At 57.2% G+C, this 15,608-nt stretch overlaps 1 protein-coding gene across 2 annotated transcripts in view; it reads right to left on the reverse strand.

Annotated features, from left to right (window-relative positions):
• PSD4 (pleckstrin and Sec7 domain containing 4) overlaps positions 1-15,608 on the reverse strand; it is a 35,646-nt gene continuing 20,038 nt past the window's right edge. For both annotated transcript variants that reach the window (XM_081255053.1, XM_081255052.1), the window contains exons 3-17: positions 14,476-14,601; positions 14,100-14,178; positions 13,020-13,401; positions 9,104-9,280; positions 8,576-8,656; positions 8,328-8,440; positions 8,060-8,118; positions 7,813-7,902; positions 6,717-6,760; positions 6,215-6,375; positions 5,090-5,160; positions 4,835-4,998; positions 4,160-4,304; positions 3,770-3,913; positions 1-2,258 (exon numbers count right to left, since the gene is read on the reverse strand). In XM_081255053.1, coding sequence (XP_081111179.1) covers positions 2,001-2,258; positions 3,770-3,913; positions 4,160-4,304; positions 4,835-4,998; positions 5,090-5,160; positions 6,215-6,375; positions 6,717-6,760; positions 7,813-7,902; positions 8,060-8,118; positions 8,328-8,440; positions 8,576-8,656; positions 9,104-9,280; positions 13,020-13,401; positions 14,100-14,178; positions 14,476-14,601 — 2,094 coding nt within the window. In that variant the 3' untranslated portion in view covers positions 1-2,000. The remainder of the gene's footprint in view (positions 2,259-3,769; positions 3,914-4,159; positions 4,305-4,834; positions 4,999-5,089; positions 5,161-6,214; positions 6,376-6,716; positions 6,761-7,812; positions 7,903-8,059; positions 8,119-8,327; positions 8,441-8,575; positions 8,657-9,103; positions 9,281-13,019; positions 13,402-14,099; positions 14,179-14,475; positions 14,602-15,608) is intronic.

The following is a 15,608-nucleotide window of genomic DNA, read 5'->3' on the forward strand; positions in this document are numbered from 1 at the left end:
TCTGCCTTTTATTCGGGTTTTAGAACTAAGCATACAGGTCAGTGAGGTCAAATAACCCACTCACGGCCATTCAGCCTGTGAGCATCACTCCCGGGCCAAGTCACGTCCACCTGGCGCTAGGCTCCCACCTCAATCAAATGAGACGACCGGACTGTGCCGTGGCTGTTAACTGCCACTGCACATCAGAGTTGCCCAGGGAGTCTTAAAAATACCTATTGGTGCCCCTGACCCAGATCTACTGTATCTGAATCCCTGGGTGTAGGATGGGAATGTCTCCAGCGTGTCTCTACACTGCCAACTGGAAACCAGAGAGCAGGATGGTCATCTCCTGGAGGCCAGGGATGCACTTAATCCATGTTTGAATCCCATAGTACTGGCCCATAAAAGGTAGTTAATATTACTTGTGAAATGAAAGGATGAACTCATGAGTGGATAACTAAATGATTCTGAGGTCCCCTCCAGCTGTGACACCCCACATACGTGACTCCTGCACATGCTCAGTGTGCTACATATACGCCCACAGACATGCACACGCACAGAGACATGCACGCACACATGGCAAGGGGGATGCGGCCTGCCACCCTGCAGGTGGCCCCAGCTGCCCGGAACTGGCTGACCCTCCCCTCCCCCTACACTCATACACACCTCCATCTTTGTTGGCATTTATTGTGCACATTTTGGGTGTGTGGCCCGGCCCTGGGCCCTGGCCAGACACCCGTCGTGGCCCCCAAGTGCCAGCCCCACCTGGTGGAGTTCCAGGCTGGTCACAAGCATGAAGCGGAGGACAGGGCCGGCAGGAAGGCCGGAGGGGCCGTGCGTCAGCCAGCAGGCGGGCAGTGGAGAGGCCCCTCTTGGCGGGCCGCCTGCTCGCACACTTGGCTGAACAGAGACAATGGTGGCTGCCCCTGCAGCCCAGCCTCCTTCCCACAGGCAGAGCCTCAGGTCCTTGAGTGCCCGGAACCTCCCCCAGAGAACAGCCCAGCTGGGAGCCGGCCCGATGGAGCACAAGGGGACTTCCCAGGCAGGGTGGCAAAGGCCCCTGGGAGCAGGCTGGGCCAGGGGAGGGGTCCGGGAGCGTCCTAGAGCCCCTCGGGCATGGAGCTTTCAGGGAAGGGAGCCAGGCCTCCACCCGCCCCCCACCCCAACTCTCCAGAGCCCCCAGCGGATGCGGATGTGTCACCTCTTACCCTCAGCCTCCCTAGGGTCTGAACCCGGAGAGAACTCCTTCCCTGCTCTGGGGAGGCAAAGGCCCCTCGTTCCAGGGCTCTCCACTGAGCTCTGGAGGCCGCCACCCCTCCGGCCCTCACTGACTGCCATTGGCTCTGCTCTGATGATCAGCAATCGGCAGTGGAAGGCAGGGCCTCTCTCGTTTGCCCACTGCGAGTGGGTGATGTGTGGGAGACGAGACAAAGGCAGGGGCCCCAGGGTCAGCCTCACTGAGCCCCTGAACACGCCGCATCCCTGCCCCTACCCAGAAGGCTGTCCCCCCAGTGGGCGGGGCCTGGTTGGGGTCTCCCAGGACCTCTCCCAGCAGGCCACCTGATTCCCAGAGCAAGACCACCCTCAGGGCTGCGGCTCCCCTAGCTTGTCTGTCCAGAGGGCTTTGCTGCCCCAGCCTCTGTCCCGGAGGCCGGGGGTCCCCGAGTACTCTGACTCTCAAATAAGCACTGAGCTGCCCGCAGGCCTGGGAAAGGTGTCCGCTGTGGCTTCTGAAGGGATGGAGGGTGACATGGGATGAGCTGGGAGCGGAGCCAAGCTCCTGACCTCCCATCGCCCTCAGGAGCAGCCAGGGGCGGGGGCAGCAGTATTGGGAAGACTCCTGTGTACGGGGGAGGGAGAGGGAGGGAAGGAGGACCACAGGGAAGCAAGGCTATCCTTCAGCGGGGGAGGGGCGGGGCCTCATCACCATCAGGCACCCGCTGAGACAAGGCTCTTCCTCAGGGCTTCATCCCATGTCCACCCCAGGCCATGGGGGCAGAGTCGGGGAGGGGGCACCCGCTTCACAGCTGATTGCGGTTCCGCTTGGGGATGATCTTCCGGTAGGTTCTGCGCTCTGAGACGTTGCGCTTGACCTTGGCCGTGGTGGGGGCCTCATCCAGGTGCAGGGACGGGCTGGAGTGGGACTTCTTCAGGCTGGGCTTGGACTCCTGCAGGTCTGCAGCCTCCTTCCCCAGCTGTTCCTCCCACAGGTCCAGGTCATCCGACGGGCAGTGCAGACGGGCCACCAGCAGCTGCAGGTAGGTCTCGTAACGGGTTTTCTGCAACACACGGGCCCCGCCGCCTTAGCACCACCCGGGCTCCAGGTCAGGAGGGGGCTGGGATCGTGAGGGAGAGACAGCTCACATGTGAATGATGCTATGGCGATAAAGACTCCTGCAGAAAGAGCGCCGGGCCAAAGGCTAGCATCTGCTCGAGCAACCGTATCTGCAGACCCTGCCGTTCCCTGGGTGTTTTATAGTTACACCTGTTTAAGTCCAGCCCTGGTCTAACAGCCAACACCGTGTAGTGCTGTAACTGACATCTCTGGAGCACGTTACATCGCTGAGACACTAAAAGATCCGTAACCCACTAGGCCTGAGATCTGTGCAGCACTGCACACAAACAGCGCACATCTGTACTCAACCCTAATTGGGTCTGTGTGGTGTTTCAACAGTTGGCATCTGGAGAGTATGACGCTAACTACCCTCATCTGTTTAACACTCCTTGGGCCTCTGTAACTAGCATCCTTCGGATACAGTTCCCAGTTTACCTAGTGCTTTCCCACCCTCCAGCCCGCTGGGTCCTCATCCCAGCCCTGGGAGGCTGGGTGGGAGTCACTGCTCTGCTTTGTAAAGAGGAAAGTGAGGCCTAGGGAGGGGTGGGCCTTGCTAAAGGTCCCAGCTGGTCAGAAAGTGGTAGGGAGAGGCTGGAAGGCTGCATGCAGAGCTGGGTCCGATTGCCGGGGCCTCTGGGAAGTGGCGTGCTCACAGCCATGGATGCAGCCAGCGCGCCAAAGGGATAAGCCAGAAAGAAAGGGAGAGGGCAGTGTGAGGGCCGGTGGGCACAGCCAGGAGGTGACACTGACGCTCCCTTCTCCCCTCTCTGCCCCTGGGTGGCCTCTGACCCCTTCTGTTCCCACACTGCCCCTCGCCTACCCTCCTCCTGAATTTGGGTGCAGGGTGGGTGCAGGGTGGGAAAAAATATTTCAGCATCGATCAGAGAGCTAATAAAGGTCATTCCTTAGTTACGACCATACACGAGGCACAGATGTAACTGGAGTCTCTTGAAAATGTATCAGGTTTGGACGAGTCGCTTAATCTTTCTGTGCCTCAGTTTCCTCATCTGTAAAATGAGGATACTGCCCCTACCCCCAGAGTGGTTAGATAATAAGATAATCCATGCAATGCAAGCTTCAGAAATACTGCCTATTATTATTATTAGGTAGGTATTAGGAGAAATAATTGTTAAAATATAGATTTCCCTTCAATGTAGGAAAAGCCACATATACTCTTGGGAGAAAAAACATGTATGAAGGTAACATTCCCTAACAGTGTTTCCAGACAAGCAGCTGCTATGTGCCCCCAGGACAAGAGGGGAAGCGGCCCGAGTGCACACGGACACACACAATTTGCGCACGCGTGTGCACACATTCGTGTGCAGACAGCGCACACAGCACCCCGTGTTCTCGCAGGAGCACCTCCCCCTGCCAGGAGCCAAGGCTGCAGGGACGGCCACGGCCACGAGAGGGCGGCAGAGAGTCCAGGCGGAAGGTGAGGCGCGGGCACCTCACCTCGTACTCCAGGTACTCCTTCCGCAAGCGGTAGTCCTCCAGCTCTCGGCTGCGGCCCCGCCGCTCCGGTAAGTTTCTCTGCAGATCCAGCAGGTCGTCGGAGGCAGCATCCAGGCACCTCTCGTGGGATCGATGCTGCTCCTCCTGGGGGCGGGAGACAGTGGGGGAAGCTGCTCCAAGCCCTCCCCCTCCGTTCCGGGCCCAGGTGGGCAGCCCAAGAATCCCCCCACACCCCCGCCCCCCGCCTCCGTTCCTGGGCCCAGGTGTTCAGCCCATCCCTCCCCCCCCCCCACTTTTCCTAGGCCAGCTGCACAGCCTCTCATCTCCCTCTTAGTCCTCCGGGGTGCACCCCCCTCCCGCGCGGCATCCCGCCCCTCCCCCGCGCCGTACCAGGGAGCTCTGGGCGGGGCCCACGGGCAGGATGGGCCGGACGAATTTGCGCTGGGAGCCCACCGCGGCGGGAAAGGGTGGCGCCGAGTGCGTGGCCGCGGCCAGGTTGATGCGCGCCATCCAGGAAGTCATCTCCTGGGCAGTGCTGCAGGGAGAGGTGGCCGTCTGTCCCCAGGACCACAGAGCCCGGTGCTATCACCTATCCCCGCCCCCAGCCTCCCGTGGTCTGCACAGCAGCCCGGCAGCTCAGGACTCAGGGCCGACAAAAGCCAGAAGTCCACTACCGGCCGAGGTGGTTGACCCCCGCTTGTGGTTTTTCTCAGCGGACAAAGAGGCAAATGTAGGAAGGCAATAGAGTTTTTATCAAATGCCAAAAAATGATCGAGTGTTTGTGACTTCCTGGAACCCTCTGTTTGGAACTGAAAGGCTCAGTCGGACTTTCGGGGAAGAGGTGGTGCAGAGGCGAAGTGGGCCAAGGGCAGGGGACGGAAGCAGGAAGCCCCGGCTTCCAGCTGTAGCCGGACCCCGGCCAGCAGCCCATCTCAGGTGGCCTGGTCAGGACGGCACCTCCCCCCCCCAGGGCGGGGCCGGTAGCCGTCAGAGGGTGAGAGGGGGTCAGGGAGGAAAGCTGGGGCCCTGCCGCTTGCCTGTTCCCCCCCACCCCGGGAAACTCACGGTGCCTGGAAGAGATAGAGGCGCCAGTCGGCCGTGCGCAGCTGGAAGACGTGCGGCTTCTTGGTGTAGTGGGTGGCGGGAGTGGCCAGCGAGTGGTGCACCCCTACGGGTTCGTCCACCGTCTGCCCCAGCAAGCTCTCCCCGTCGAGGCCGTGGTCCTCTCCCTGCCACAGGGCACACGGGCTCAGAAAAGAGGCGTGCATCAGCGGCTCATCCTCCCGCGCTGCCCACTGCGGGGGCCGACTCCCTTCCTACCTTCAGGAAATAGAGGACCATCCCTCGCAGGACGGTGTGGAGCATCTTCCAGCCGCGCTTGCCCCACGGCGCTGCCCCAGAAGCAGAACACAAAGGTGGGTGGTGGCCCCCACTCCGGACCCTCAGACACACACTGTCCCCCCCTTCCCCTCCACCAACTCCAGTTCCTCCCCAGGGTGTAGAGAAACATGCCCGAGCACACCAACACAACAAAACACAACCGATCACACAAACAGGCAGTACCGTGTCTCTCACATGGGCAATCACTCTTAGCCACCAAAACAGAACTATTTACAGACAACCACAAAAGCCGATGCCCATACAGACCATCCTGACTCCAAACACGCGCCCCCCCACCACACACACACACAAGCACAGCTCTTCTCAGACATCTTTCTGGTCCCATCCAGAGAGGCGCAGGGGCTCAGATGCTAGAGCAGAAGGCCTGCTTCCCCACGGTCACCTCCTGCCCTTGCTCATGTGGCTTCTCACAGCCAAATGCCAGTTCCCTGGCTGGTCACCGTACCCCAGCCTTTCTGGGATCCCATTCCTGCTCTGGTCACGTGGCTGCCCGGCTCCAGAGCCTTCAACAGTCTGCAGGATGAGGCCCAATGCGCCTCACGCCATCCTCTTTCACACGCCCCGTGCTCTTTTCTCGGTGGGGATCCCTCTGCCCAACTACAAATAATCAGACCCTCTTTTCCTCCAAGGTTCAGCTCAGAGACCACTGCGTCCCGGAAGCCTTAACTATCCTGTCCCCCACGTTCCACCCCAAAACAAAACCAGAAACCTTGCCCTCCTCCACACGCCATACTCGATGGAGGCCTCCCTACACCACGCAGCCCTTCCTTTTATCCCAGACACTGGTGTGCTTGTCTAATTCCCACCCTAGCACAGGGGTTCGGGGGTGGGGGGTCCCTAGGGCTGTCTTGTCTCTGCACCCCTCCCCCACCCCCAGTACATTACACAGACCCCGCTTCACGGTCAGCACCGAGGAAGGAACATGGGCTGCCTGTCCTCCGCCCGTGCCGTCCTGCACGGTGTCCCTGAGCACGGACGGCACTTGCACACGCACCCGTTCACGGGCAGACAGATGCCCCCGCGTAGCAGCAGGCAGACACTCACTCTTCTTGCCATCCGCATCCTGATGCATCTTCCGAGCCAGGATGCCCTGCTTGTAGGTGGGCACCGTGGGGTCCTGGGCCAGCTGGAGGAAGGGGTTGCTCATCTTGCCAGCCAGGGAGGACGGCTGGGCCTTCTCGGGCCTGGCTGCGTCGTCTTCATCCCTGGACATGAGAGAATCAGGCTGGGGGTGCTGACCGGCCAGAGGCCATCAGGAGGTGCCCACCACCACCTCAGGACCCCCATCCTCTCTCTCCTGCTGGGCAGCCACACCTCAGGACCCCCACCCCCGAGAAGTCCTCCTCCAAAGGCAACGCATCACTCTCTACCATCCCCATACCCTGGCCACCTCTGGCTCCTCAGGTGCTCCCTGGCCCGCTGCCCCGCCTCCGGCTCCACCCACGCAGAGGGGAGCACTGTCCAGGGGCCCAAGTTCTCCACCTCAGGTGGGTGGGTGGAGGGAGGGCAGGGGAGAGGGAGGGGAGGCAAGATGGGTCTCACTTACACAGCCCACTCGAGCTTCTCACTTCGGATAGACCAGTAGAGGGCCTGGAACAGAAACACACAGGTGGGCCGGGGAGCCTCGGGCCGCGGGGCACGCATTCTGTCTGGCAGAGGTACCACGGGCATGCTGCAGCCTGCCGCCTCCACCCCGATGGAGCTGCCCTCCTGCCCCGAGCAGGAAGCAGCCCATGCATCCGCGCATCCATGCACACATGCAGCAATGTATGGGGCATCTGCCATGTGCTGAGCACTGTGCTGGGAGCTAGAGACACAAGGATGATCGAAGCAATCCTCGTCCTTACTTGAGCTTAGCGAGGCCTGAACTAGTTCCCTTGAAGGGGAAACGCATCACCCACATACCATCCTGCCCAGAGGAATCTGACGCAACAGGAACAGCTGACTACAGGGGCAGTCAGTGTATGGCAAGTGAATGAATAAACGAGGTGCTGTGACTTTGAAATGACATGACCGAGAGTACTCAGATCAATGTGGCTGGCTGGCTTTTGTAGCCCTGGCCACGCCTAGTGGGGCACCGGGCACCTAGTAAGTGTTCAATTAATGCTCACTGACTAGACAAGAGAATAAATGCTCTAACTGCTTAGGAAAGCAGACTGTAGGCCAGGCCCTGGCCTAAGCACGTTGTGATAACAACCCTGTCACATGGTCACTCGTCGTGGAGGAACTTGCCTCGGCCAAGGAGTGAGCTGCCCAAGACTAGAATCCAAACCCTGGAACCTCTGGCCCCCAAATCCTAGCTCTAGACTTTTACCACTTGAAGCTCTGCCCTGAGAACCAAAAACCAGTGCTTCTCAGACTTCATAGGCCTAAGGATCACCCAGAAGCATGACAGAACATTGTAGGGGCCACCCTGAGATTCTGATTCAGTAGGTCCAGGGCGGGGGGCCTGTGAATTCACACAAGCTAATAAGTTCCAAGGTGATGCTGATACTGCTGGCCCGGGGCCCACACTTTTAGTTCCCTTCAGTAAGGAAGGCCTGTCCTCTCAAGGATGTTTCGGCAAAGCCAGGCGTGAGCTCACATTCCCCTTGGGACCAAGAAGCAAGGCTCCAGGCCCCTGAGCAGCCCCCATACCGTACCTTGAGCACCTCCTTGGGGAAGTTCCCGCCGTCCTGCAGGCCGTGCAGGTTGGTGATGAATTCCTGGCAGCTCATGCTCTTCCCGATGTTCTGTGGCCATGTGGAGAGGGGCGTCGCTGGCACACGTGCCCGACCCCAACAGAAAGACCCCCGGCCGGCTACTCCAAACCTTCCCCAGGTCCCCAGGGCCCTCCCTGACCCCATCCCAGGCCTCGGTTCCCCTTTTCCAGGAACCCCAGGCTCTCACCTGTCCATGCAGGTCTGAGTTGAGCAGCATGATGGCACAGGTCAGGGTGTGCACGCAGTCTGTCCCCCAGAGAGAAAGCTCGTTGGAACTGGGACTCCTGCATTTCCTCTGCCCACCCTGGGCAGGGTGACCCCCAAGTGCTTCTGGGCCCCCAGCGCGCCCCAAACACACTCCCACCAGCCACCACCCAGTGAACCCCCAAGCAGACCGGGGACACTTCCCTGCCATCCTTCCGCCCGGTCCCCCCAAAGGGCCGGCGTCTCCCTACCTACTGAGGAGAAGAGCCCAGGGTTGCAGTGATAGAAGCGCTTGGAGAACTGGTAGAGGATCCGTTCCCGTTCCTGGGTCTCCCCACTGAGCACCAGGGCGTGGAGGAAGCCCCTGGAAGGAGGGCCAGAGTCCAGGCAGAGCCCAGCAGCCCCAGAGCTCAGGGCCAATCAGATTCCAGCCCTGCTGGTGGTGCCACTGCCCCCCGCCATCCCTCCCTCCTCCCCAGAGAAGGCGCCCAGCTGTTACCGGAGCGCACGGTCCAGGCTCTGGCCTCCGAACTGGAAGAAGGACAGGTAGTTCTCAGCCACCGTCCTGCTGAAGTCGTTGCTGTGGAGGGAAAGCGGGGATGAAGCCTGCTTTGGGGTTCTGGACTGGGGGCCCCAGGGCCTGCACATATCCTGGGGCCTGACAGGGGCTGGTGGGGGGTGAGATCAAGGGAAAGGCACCGCCAGGCTGGACCCTAGTTCCCAAGAGGGCACTGGCACCCATCCGACGCTGAGTGGGAGGGACGTGGGTTTGGGGTGGGGGAGGCAGGTCGCCGGGTCCGGCGGCTCTAAGCAGGGGTCGAGGGTGACACAAGTGTGACTAAGAGGAAGAGGCAGGCATGGCAAGGGTCTGGGGGCAAAGGGGAGAGGGGTGCAGTGGACGGGACAAGAATGAAGGCTTGAGAGGTCAGCGGTGGGGCTGGAGGGACACAGGCGGGCAGGGAGCCCACTGGCTGCTTCTCCCCCTCCGGACTCGACCTCGGCCTCGCTCAGGTTCAAAGCCCCTTACTTCTTCTGCAGGTAAGCGGCCACTTCGGACTTCCGGAAGCCCTCCAGGTGATAGAGGCGGGAGGCCAAGTTCCAGGTCACCTTGTCGGTCCTGACGCCATTCTCCAGCTTGCCTCCAGCTGGCGGCCTCTGGCCTTCCTCTGGGGGCTGCGCTTGGGGTATGGGGCTCTCAGGAAGCCTGCGGAAGCCCATCAGTGACCTCAGACTCCCACTTGGGATGGACACAAAGGGGCTCGGGGTCAAGCGTCCTTGAGGTCAGTCGTAGGGGCGGGTGTGCTCAGAGTCCACGCCCAGAGCTCAGGGAAGGAGCTGGAGCTCCAGGGCCTCGTGTGGCCAGGGAAGAGCCAGACCAGGGCCTCCCCCAGGGAAGAGTCAGGGTCACAGCCTGCCTGGCCTGACCTGGGCACCAGGACGACCCAGAGAGGGCAGTATTCACACAAAGCTAGCAAGGGCTGGAGCCGAGCTTGGTACCAGCACTTCCTAAGGTAAACCACAGGGATGTTCTGAGCCGAGTTCACCTCAGGTGGCAGGTGCAGCCCTTTGAAGACCCCAGTGGTGTTTAGGCCATCCCAAGGAGGGGTGGGAATACCTCCCCAGATGTCAGCAGCCACTTGTGTCCCTCACCTGTCCTGCCCCCCCCATCATGCCTCCTTGCCCCCCATCCACTCCCCCAGCTCCAGCCTCCAGCCTCCACCCCTAGATCTGGAGCCAAGGAAGGTGAAAGGATGAACGGAAAGCGAGACTAGCTTTAGGAATGGTGACAGCTGGGATTGCCACACGTGGTTTCCAACCCCTGCCTTCCTGTATCGGCAGCCCTGTTGTATAGACGGGGGCCTTCCAGCAGGGGCTTTGGATGGTGCCTACAGAGGGTGCACAGGCCCCAGCAACCCTCACGGTAGACTCAGAGAACACTCAGAATCTCAGAAGTCACCCAGCCTGATCTCTACCTGACTCTTGCGTTTTCCCTGCAGCATTGCAACCAGGTATTGGGGTACCCTCATTAGTGGAATGGTCAACATCCAGGTTACTGCAGTTAGGGAGTTGTACAGATAAGAAAACTTATCACAGTAAGAAAATGTTCACTGACAGACTACCCACTTATAAAATTCAGCTGCACTTGACAGCCCTTTCCACTTCACACAAATGTACATCTCTGCCCCCAACTGGTTCAGCATCTTTGCTGGTAACTTCTCACTGCTTCCTGAGGCTCATCCACACCCAACAAGGCAGGGCAAACATAATGGAAGCCAACTGAAAAGTGAAATTACAAATCTTGCCAAAAAAGGATTTTATGAAGGCCATGAAAGTGATGCTGGAAGATTCCAGGGATCACCTGGGAAGCCACTGACGAGTGAGGAACGGGAAGAGTTAGTCCAGTGAACAACTGAAGAGGAGAAAACAATAATGACACGTGTGTCGCATCTACAGAGAACTACTTAGATTATCAGCTGACAAAGCCCTCAAATACTTTTACAAAAATGACCTAGTCAGTGAGTGTTGTTACTAAAATAAGATCTAGATGGGAAGGCACTTTGAGGAAAAAAACCCCACAGGGCAAATATAAATTGTTATGGAATTGTATACTTTCAACAGATGGATTGTATAGTATGTGAATTACATCTGAATAAAGCTGATATAAAATAAAATAAAAATAAATAAAATAAAATAAAATAGGACTTTCCTGGTGGTCCCAGTGGTTAAGACTCCGCACTTCCACTGCAGGTGGCATAGGTTCGATCCCTGGTTGGGGAAGTTCCACGTGCCACCTCAGTGCGGCCGAAAATAAAAAAAATAAAATAAAATGATAAATTCAATAGACCCTTATGACCTCACTGTGAAAGTTAAGGATGAACGAAAGACATCTCATTGGGCCACTAAATTAGGCCAGAAAAATTAATCTATAGTGTATTAAATATAAGATTAAATAAATTTACTTATGTAATATTTAGTGCCATTTACCAAGAAAAGCATCAATTAAACCTTTTTTCATTATTTACTATGAAAGTATGGTTCTCATTTTAGGTAGACTTACTTTTATTTGGGGTTGAATTAACTTTAATTTTTGGTATCATGAACCCTCTCTCTTTTTTTTTTTTTTTTTTTTGCGGTATGCAGGCCTCACACTGTTGTGGCCTTTCCCATTGCGGAGCACAGGCTCCGGACGTGCAGGCTCAGCGGCCATGGTTCACGGGCCCAGCCACTCCGTGGCATGTGGGATCTTCCCGGACCGGGGCACGAACCCGTGTCCCCTGTATCGGCAGGCAGACTCTCAACCACTGCGCCACCAGGGAAGCCCATGAACCCTCTCTTTTTAGACACCTAGAGACTCTTCTGATTAGTCTGAACTTCTTCAGGGACAGTGTAGCTTTCCAGCTGCTGAAGGAAGAGGCTTCTTTGGTTTCTGGCACTGCCTGGGGTTCACCATCATCTAATGACTTCGAGATGGGAGTGGAGTTAACTTTCCAGTTAGTCCAACACTAGGTCCACGCCCTGAACCGTCACTAGTCTCCCCTGGTCTCTTTCATATGACCCCTATTTGGCCAACAAAACCCCATCCCCATGTAGACATCCTAGGGGCTGACAGCCTTCATGCAGCATCCCTGGGGCAGGTGGACATCTAGGATGGTTTTCCAGTGGGACTATTCCTACCCCTGGTCCCAGTTCTAGGGTTCCTTAGTCCTGCTATGGACCCCAAGATCCACCATTCCTTTGGTCCCAATCAAACCTCTCCTTGCTGCTCCAGCTTCCCCTGAGATCCGAGTCAGCGCCCTGGGCCTCCCAGACACATCCTCAAATTCAAAGCGGCATGTAATCCCCACATCACAAGCTCTGACCTTCCCTCTCCCCAGACCTGCCTAGCATGGCCCCCATTTTTCTGGGCACATGGCCTTGGTCAGGCCAGGTTCGCTGCACACACCCCTGGTCCTCTCCTGGTGTCCAGCCATGGACACGTCTCCCTGGGTCTGCCTCGACACATTCAAGTCCTGCCCCACATGGATGACTGTCTGCTCTTTGGTTTCTTGTGCTACCAGACCCCCCAGTCATATAATCCTGGCTTAATAGATATTAGTATGTTAAGTCCCAATGTGCTTTTCTCACGTCACCTGACTCCAGTCAGAATGACCATCATCCAAAAGTGTACATATAGTAAATGCTGGAGAGGGTGTGGAGAAAAAGGAACCCTCCTACACTGTAGTGGGAATGTAAATTGGTACAGCCGCTAAGGAGAACAGTATGGAGGTTCCTTAAAAAACTAGAGTTACCATATGATCCAGCAATCCCACTCCTGGGCATATACCCAGAGAAAACCATAATTTGAAAAGAGACATGCACCCCAATGTTCATAGCAGCACTATTTACAATAGCCAGGACATGGAACCAACCTAAATGTCCATCAACAAATGAATGGATAAAGATGTGGTATGTATGTGTGTATACACACACACACACACACACACGCACGCACACACAATGGAATATTACTCAGCCATGAAAAAAGAATGAAATATTGCCATTTACAGCAATATGCATGGACCTAGAGATTATCATACTAAGTGAAGTAAGCCAGAAAGAGAAAGACAAATATCATATGACATCACTTATATGTGGAATCTAAAAAAAAAAGGGATACAAATGAATTTATTTACGAAACAGAAATAGACTCACAGACATAGAAAACAAACTTATGGTTACCAAAAGGGAAAGCGTTGGCGGGGGCAGGGAGAGATAAATTAGGAGTTTGGGATGAACAGATACACACTACTATATATAAAAGAGATAAACAACAAGGACCTACTGTATAGCACAGGGAACTATACTCAATAGTTTCTAAGGTCCTATATGGGAAAAGAATCACACCGGATATTCTTAAATGCCTGTATAAGTAGGAGGCAGAGGGTGGTTAGAACGACACTCACCCTTCTGTAGAAGTCAAGGGCACGTCAGGCTGGCTGGCTCCAGCCTCGGCCGTCCTGGCCGGGCCTTCACTCCTTCCTTCCCTCCCTGGGCTGGGGGCCTCTCCTGCCTTCTCCTTCTCCAGGGAGCTAGGCTCTGTGCCGTCCGTCTCCAGGGATGAAGGGCTTGACGTATCTAGCATCCATGTGGGAAGAACGCTGCCCGGGTGGTGGCTCCAGAGCTGCGGGCTGCCTTCCTGGGAGGACACAGGGCTGGGCCGGGGGCTGGGGCCTCTGGCCTCAGACTCAGGGCTGCTCGGCTCCAGCGAAGAGGCTGGGCTCCCCCAGGGGCCAGGGGACATGGTGCAGGGAGCAGACTCCTGGGCACACTCTGCATGCCTGTCACCTGAGGAAGAGTGTAGAGTGAAGCTGGCACAGGGCGAGGGGCAGAGCCAGGGAACAGCCTGGGCTGCCACCCCCAGCAGCTCCCCCGTCCCAGGGCTCCTCCCTGGAGCTGCACATTCTGTCCCCTGTCGGGCAGTGACCCGCCACATGTAGGGACAGCGGGCAGACGACTCCCAGAACTTCAGCCCCAAGGCAACCGGGGTTTCAGGGTTTGCTAAACCACGGAGACCCAGGCATCCAAAAGGCTGGGACTTTTGTACACTTCTTCATTTACTCTATGAGATGAGTTTTTTTTTTTTTTTTTTTCTCTGCAGTACGTGGGCCTCTCACTGTTGTGGCCTCGCCCCTTGCGGAGCACAGGCTCTGGACGCACAGGCCCAGCGGCCATGGCTCACGGGCCCAACCGCTCTGCGGCATGTGGGATCTTCCCGGACCGTGGCACGAACCCGTGTCCCCTGCATCGGCAGGTGGACTCTCAACCACTGCGCCACCAGGGAAGCCCAATGAGATGAGTATTTTAAAACCCATTGTACGGAGGAAGTCACAGAGGCAGAAGCAGGATTTAAGCCCAAGTCTGTTTGGCTCCAACACAAAACAAGGGGACTCCTTAATGACACCCCTGGGGAATGCTCTCTGTCCCCACTCCAGATTCCAATGCCTCCAACCACCCAATTTCCCAGACCCCATATTGGATCTCACCTGTGTCCTGGGGGCAAAGAGGCCCCTGGGGCCAGGAAGGAACCTCCTTGGTCTGCCAGCCCTCGGGACTTGGCAGAGCCTGTTGAGAGAGACACAGACGCATCTGTGAGCCCTGGAGGCACTGAGAGGTGAAGGGGGCAGTGAAGGCACGGGGGAGGAGAGAGAGGGAAGAGGGACCATGAGTATACAGGGCCCCCCCCTCCCTGCTGTCCTCCCACCCAAACCTCACACCCTGGTCTGGGCCTCAGTTCAGAAGTGGCACCCCAGATGGGACCCACATCCCAGGGGTGCTGGTGCTAGGCCCTGGAAATCACTGGCTTCATGTTCCTTCTTTACAGATGGAAAAGTTGAGACCCAGAGAGGGGAAGTGACTTGCCCAAGGTTGCACAGGATATGTGGCAGGGCTGGCATCGGATGCCACACGTTCTGTTTCCCAGGTCAATGCTTTGTCCACACAGGATGCTGCAGACGGGGCAGGGGCAAGACTGTCTCCCAGAGGGGTCTAGGGAAGAAAAGGGAGAGAGGTTTGCCCAAGGGAAACTGCTCCCAGGGCCTCCCCAACACCCTTCCAGCCTTGGGGCCTCATCCATGCTCACTGACTTCTAGTCTTCTCTGCTCTGTCTGCTCAGATGGCCCCGTCTCATGCAGCATCTGCCCAAGGAGGGGCTGTGCTGTAGAGAGGGGGACAGCCCCCAGGCACTGGGCTGGGCCCTGCCATCCCAGATGAGCGCAAATGGCCAGCTCCCAGGACAGGGCTCCCAGGCCTCCTTCTGAAGACTCCAGGGGCCCTAGAGCACCCAGGCCCCAGAATGCATATCACAGGACCCAGGCACAGCTGCCCTGCACAGGGACCCCAGCCTGTGGATGGAGGGGCCTGGGCAGTGTCAGCAGCCCCTCTGATCTCAGGGTCAGCTGAGAGAGCTGCTCTGGTTATGAGCTCTTCCACGCTGTCCTCTGGGACCACAGAGATTAGAGAGTGACAGCCCTGCTCTTCCATCTTGAGTTTCCTTATCTCTTAAGCAGAGGCCTCCCTGGGAAAAATGTGCTCACATAACTTGTCCCTACAATGTGTGCTAGTTGATACCAAGACCTCTGCCATTGTCACGTGGGCCTGATTGGGTGACACTGGAGGCACTGAAAGATGGTGAGCTAAAAGTAACAAAATGCTGAAATCTCTCCCCAAAAGAGAGGACTCTTAAAGCAGACATCTCCCCACCAGGGGCAGAGGTCACCCCAGCAGGCTGACCCCTGCCCTGTTACAGTTGGGAATGTCTTCGAGGTGGGAGGGGGAGAGCCCGAGATTGGCCTGGAACACGCTGCAACCGGAGGAGCTGTCTGTTCTCCCAATGTGTCCACATGCAGCCCCTTGGAGCTGGCGAGATGGGAGACATCTGTGCCTTAACATTAACTGCCATCATGTTCAGTTGACATGATGGCGACCGTAAAATTTCCTCTAGTTCTGAAGGCCACACTGGGCCTGCCTTTCTGCTCTATTGCTCCAGGGTCCCC

Source organism: Mesoplodon bidens, assembly GCF_964165515.1.
Source record: "Mesoplodon bidens genome assembly, chromosome: 14".
Lineage (NCBI taxonomy): Eukaryota > Metazoa > Chordata > Mammalia > Artiodactyla > Ziphiidae > Mesoplodon > Mesoplodon bidens.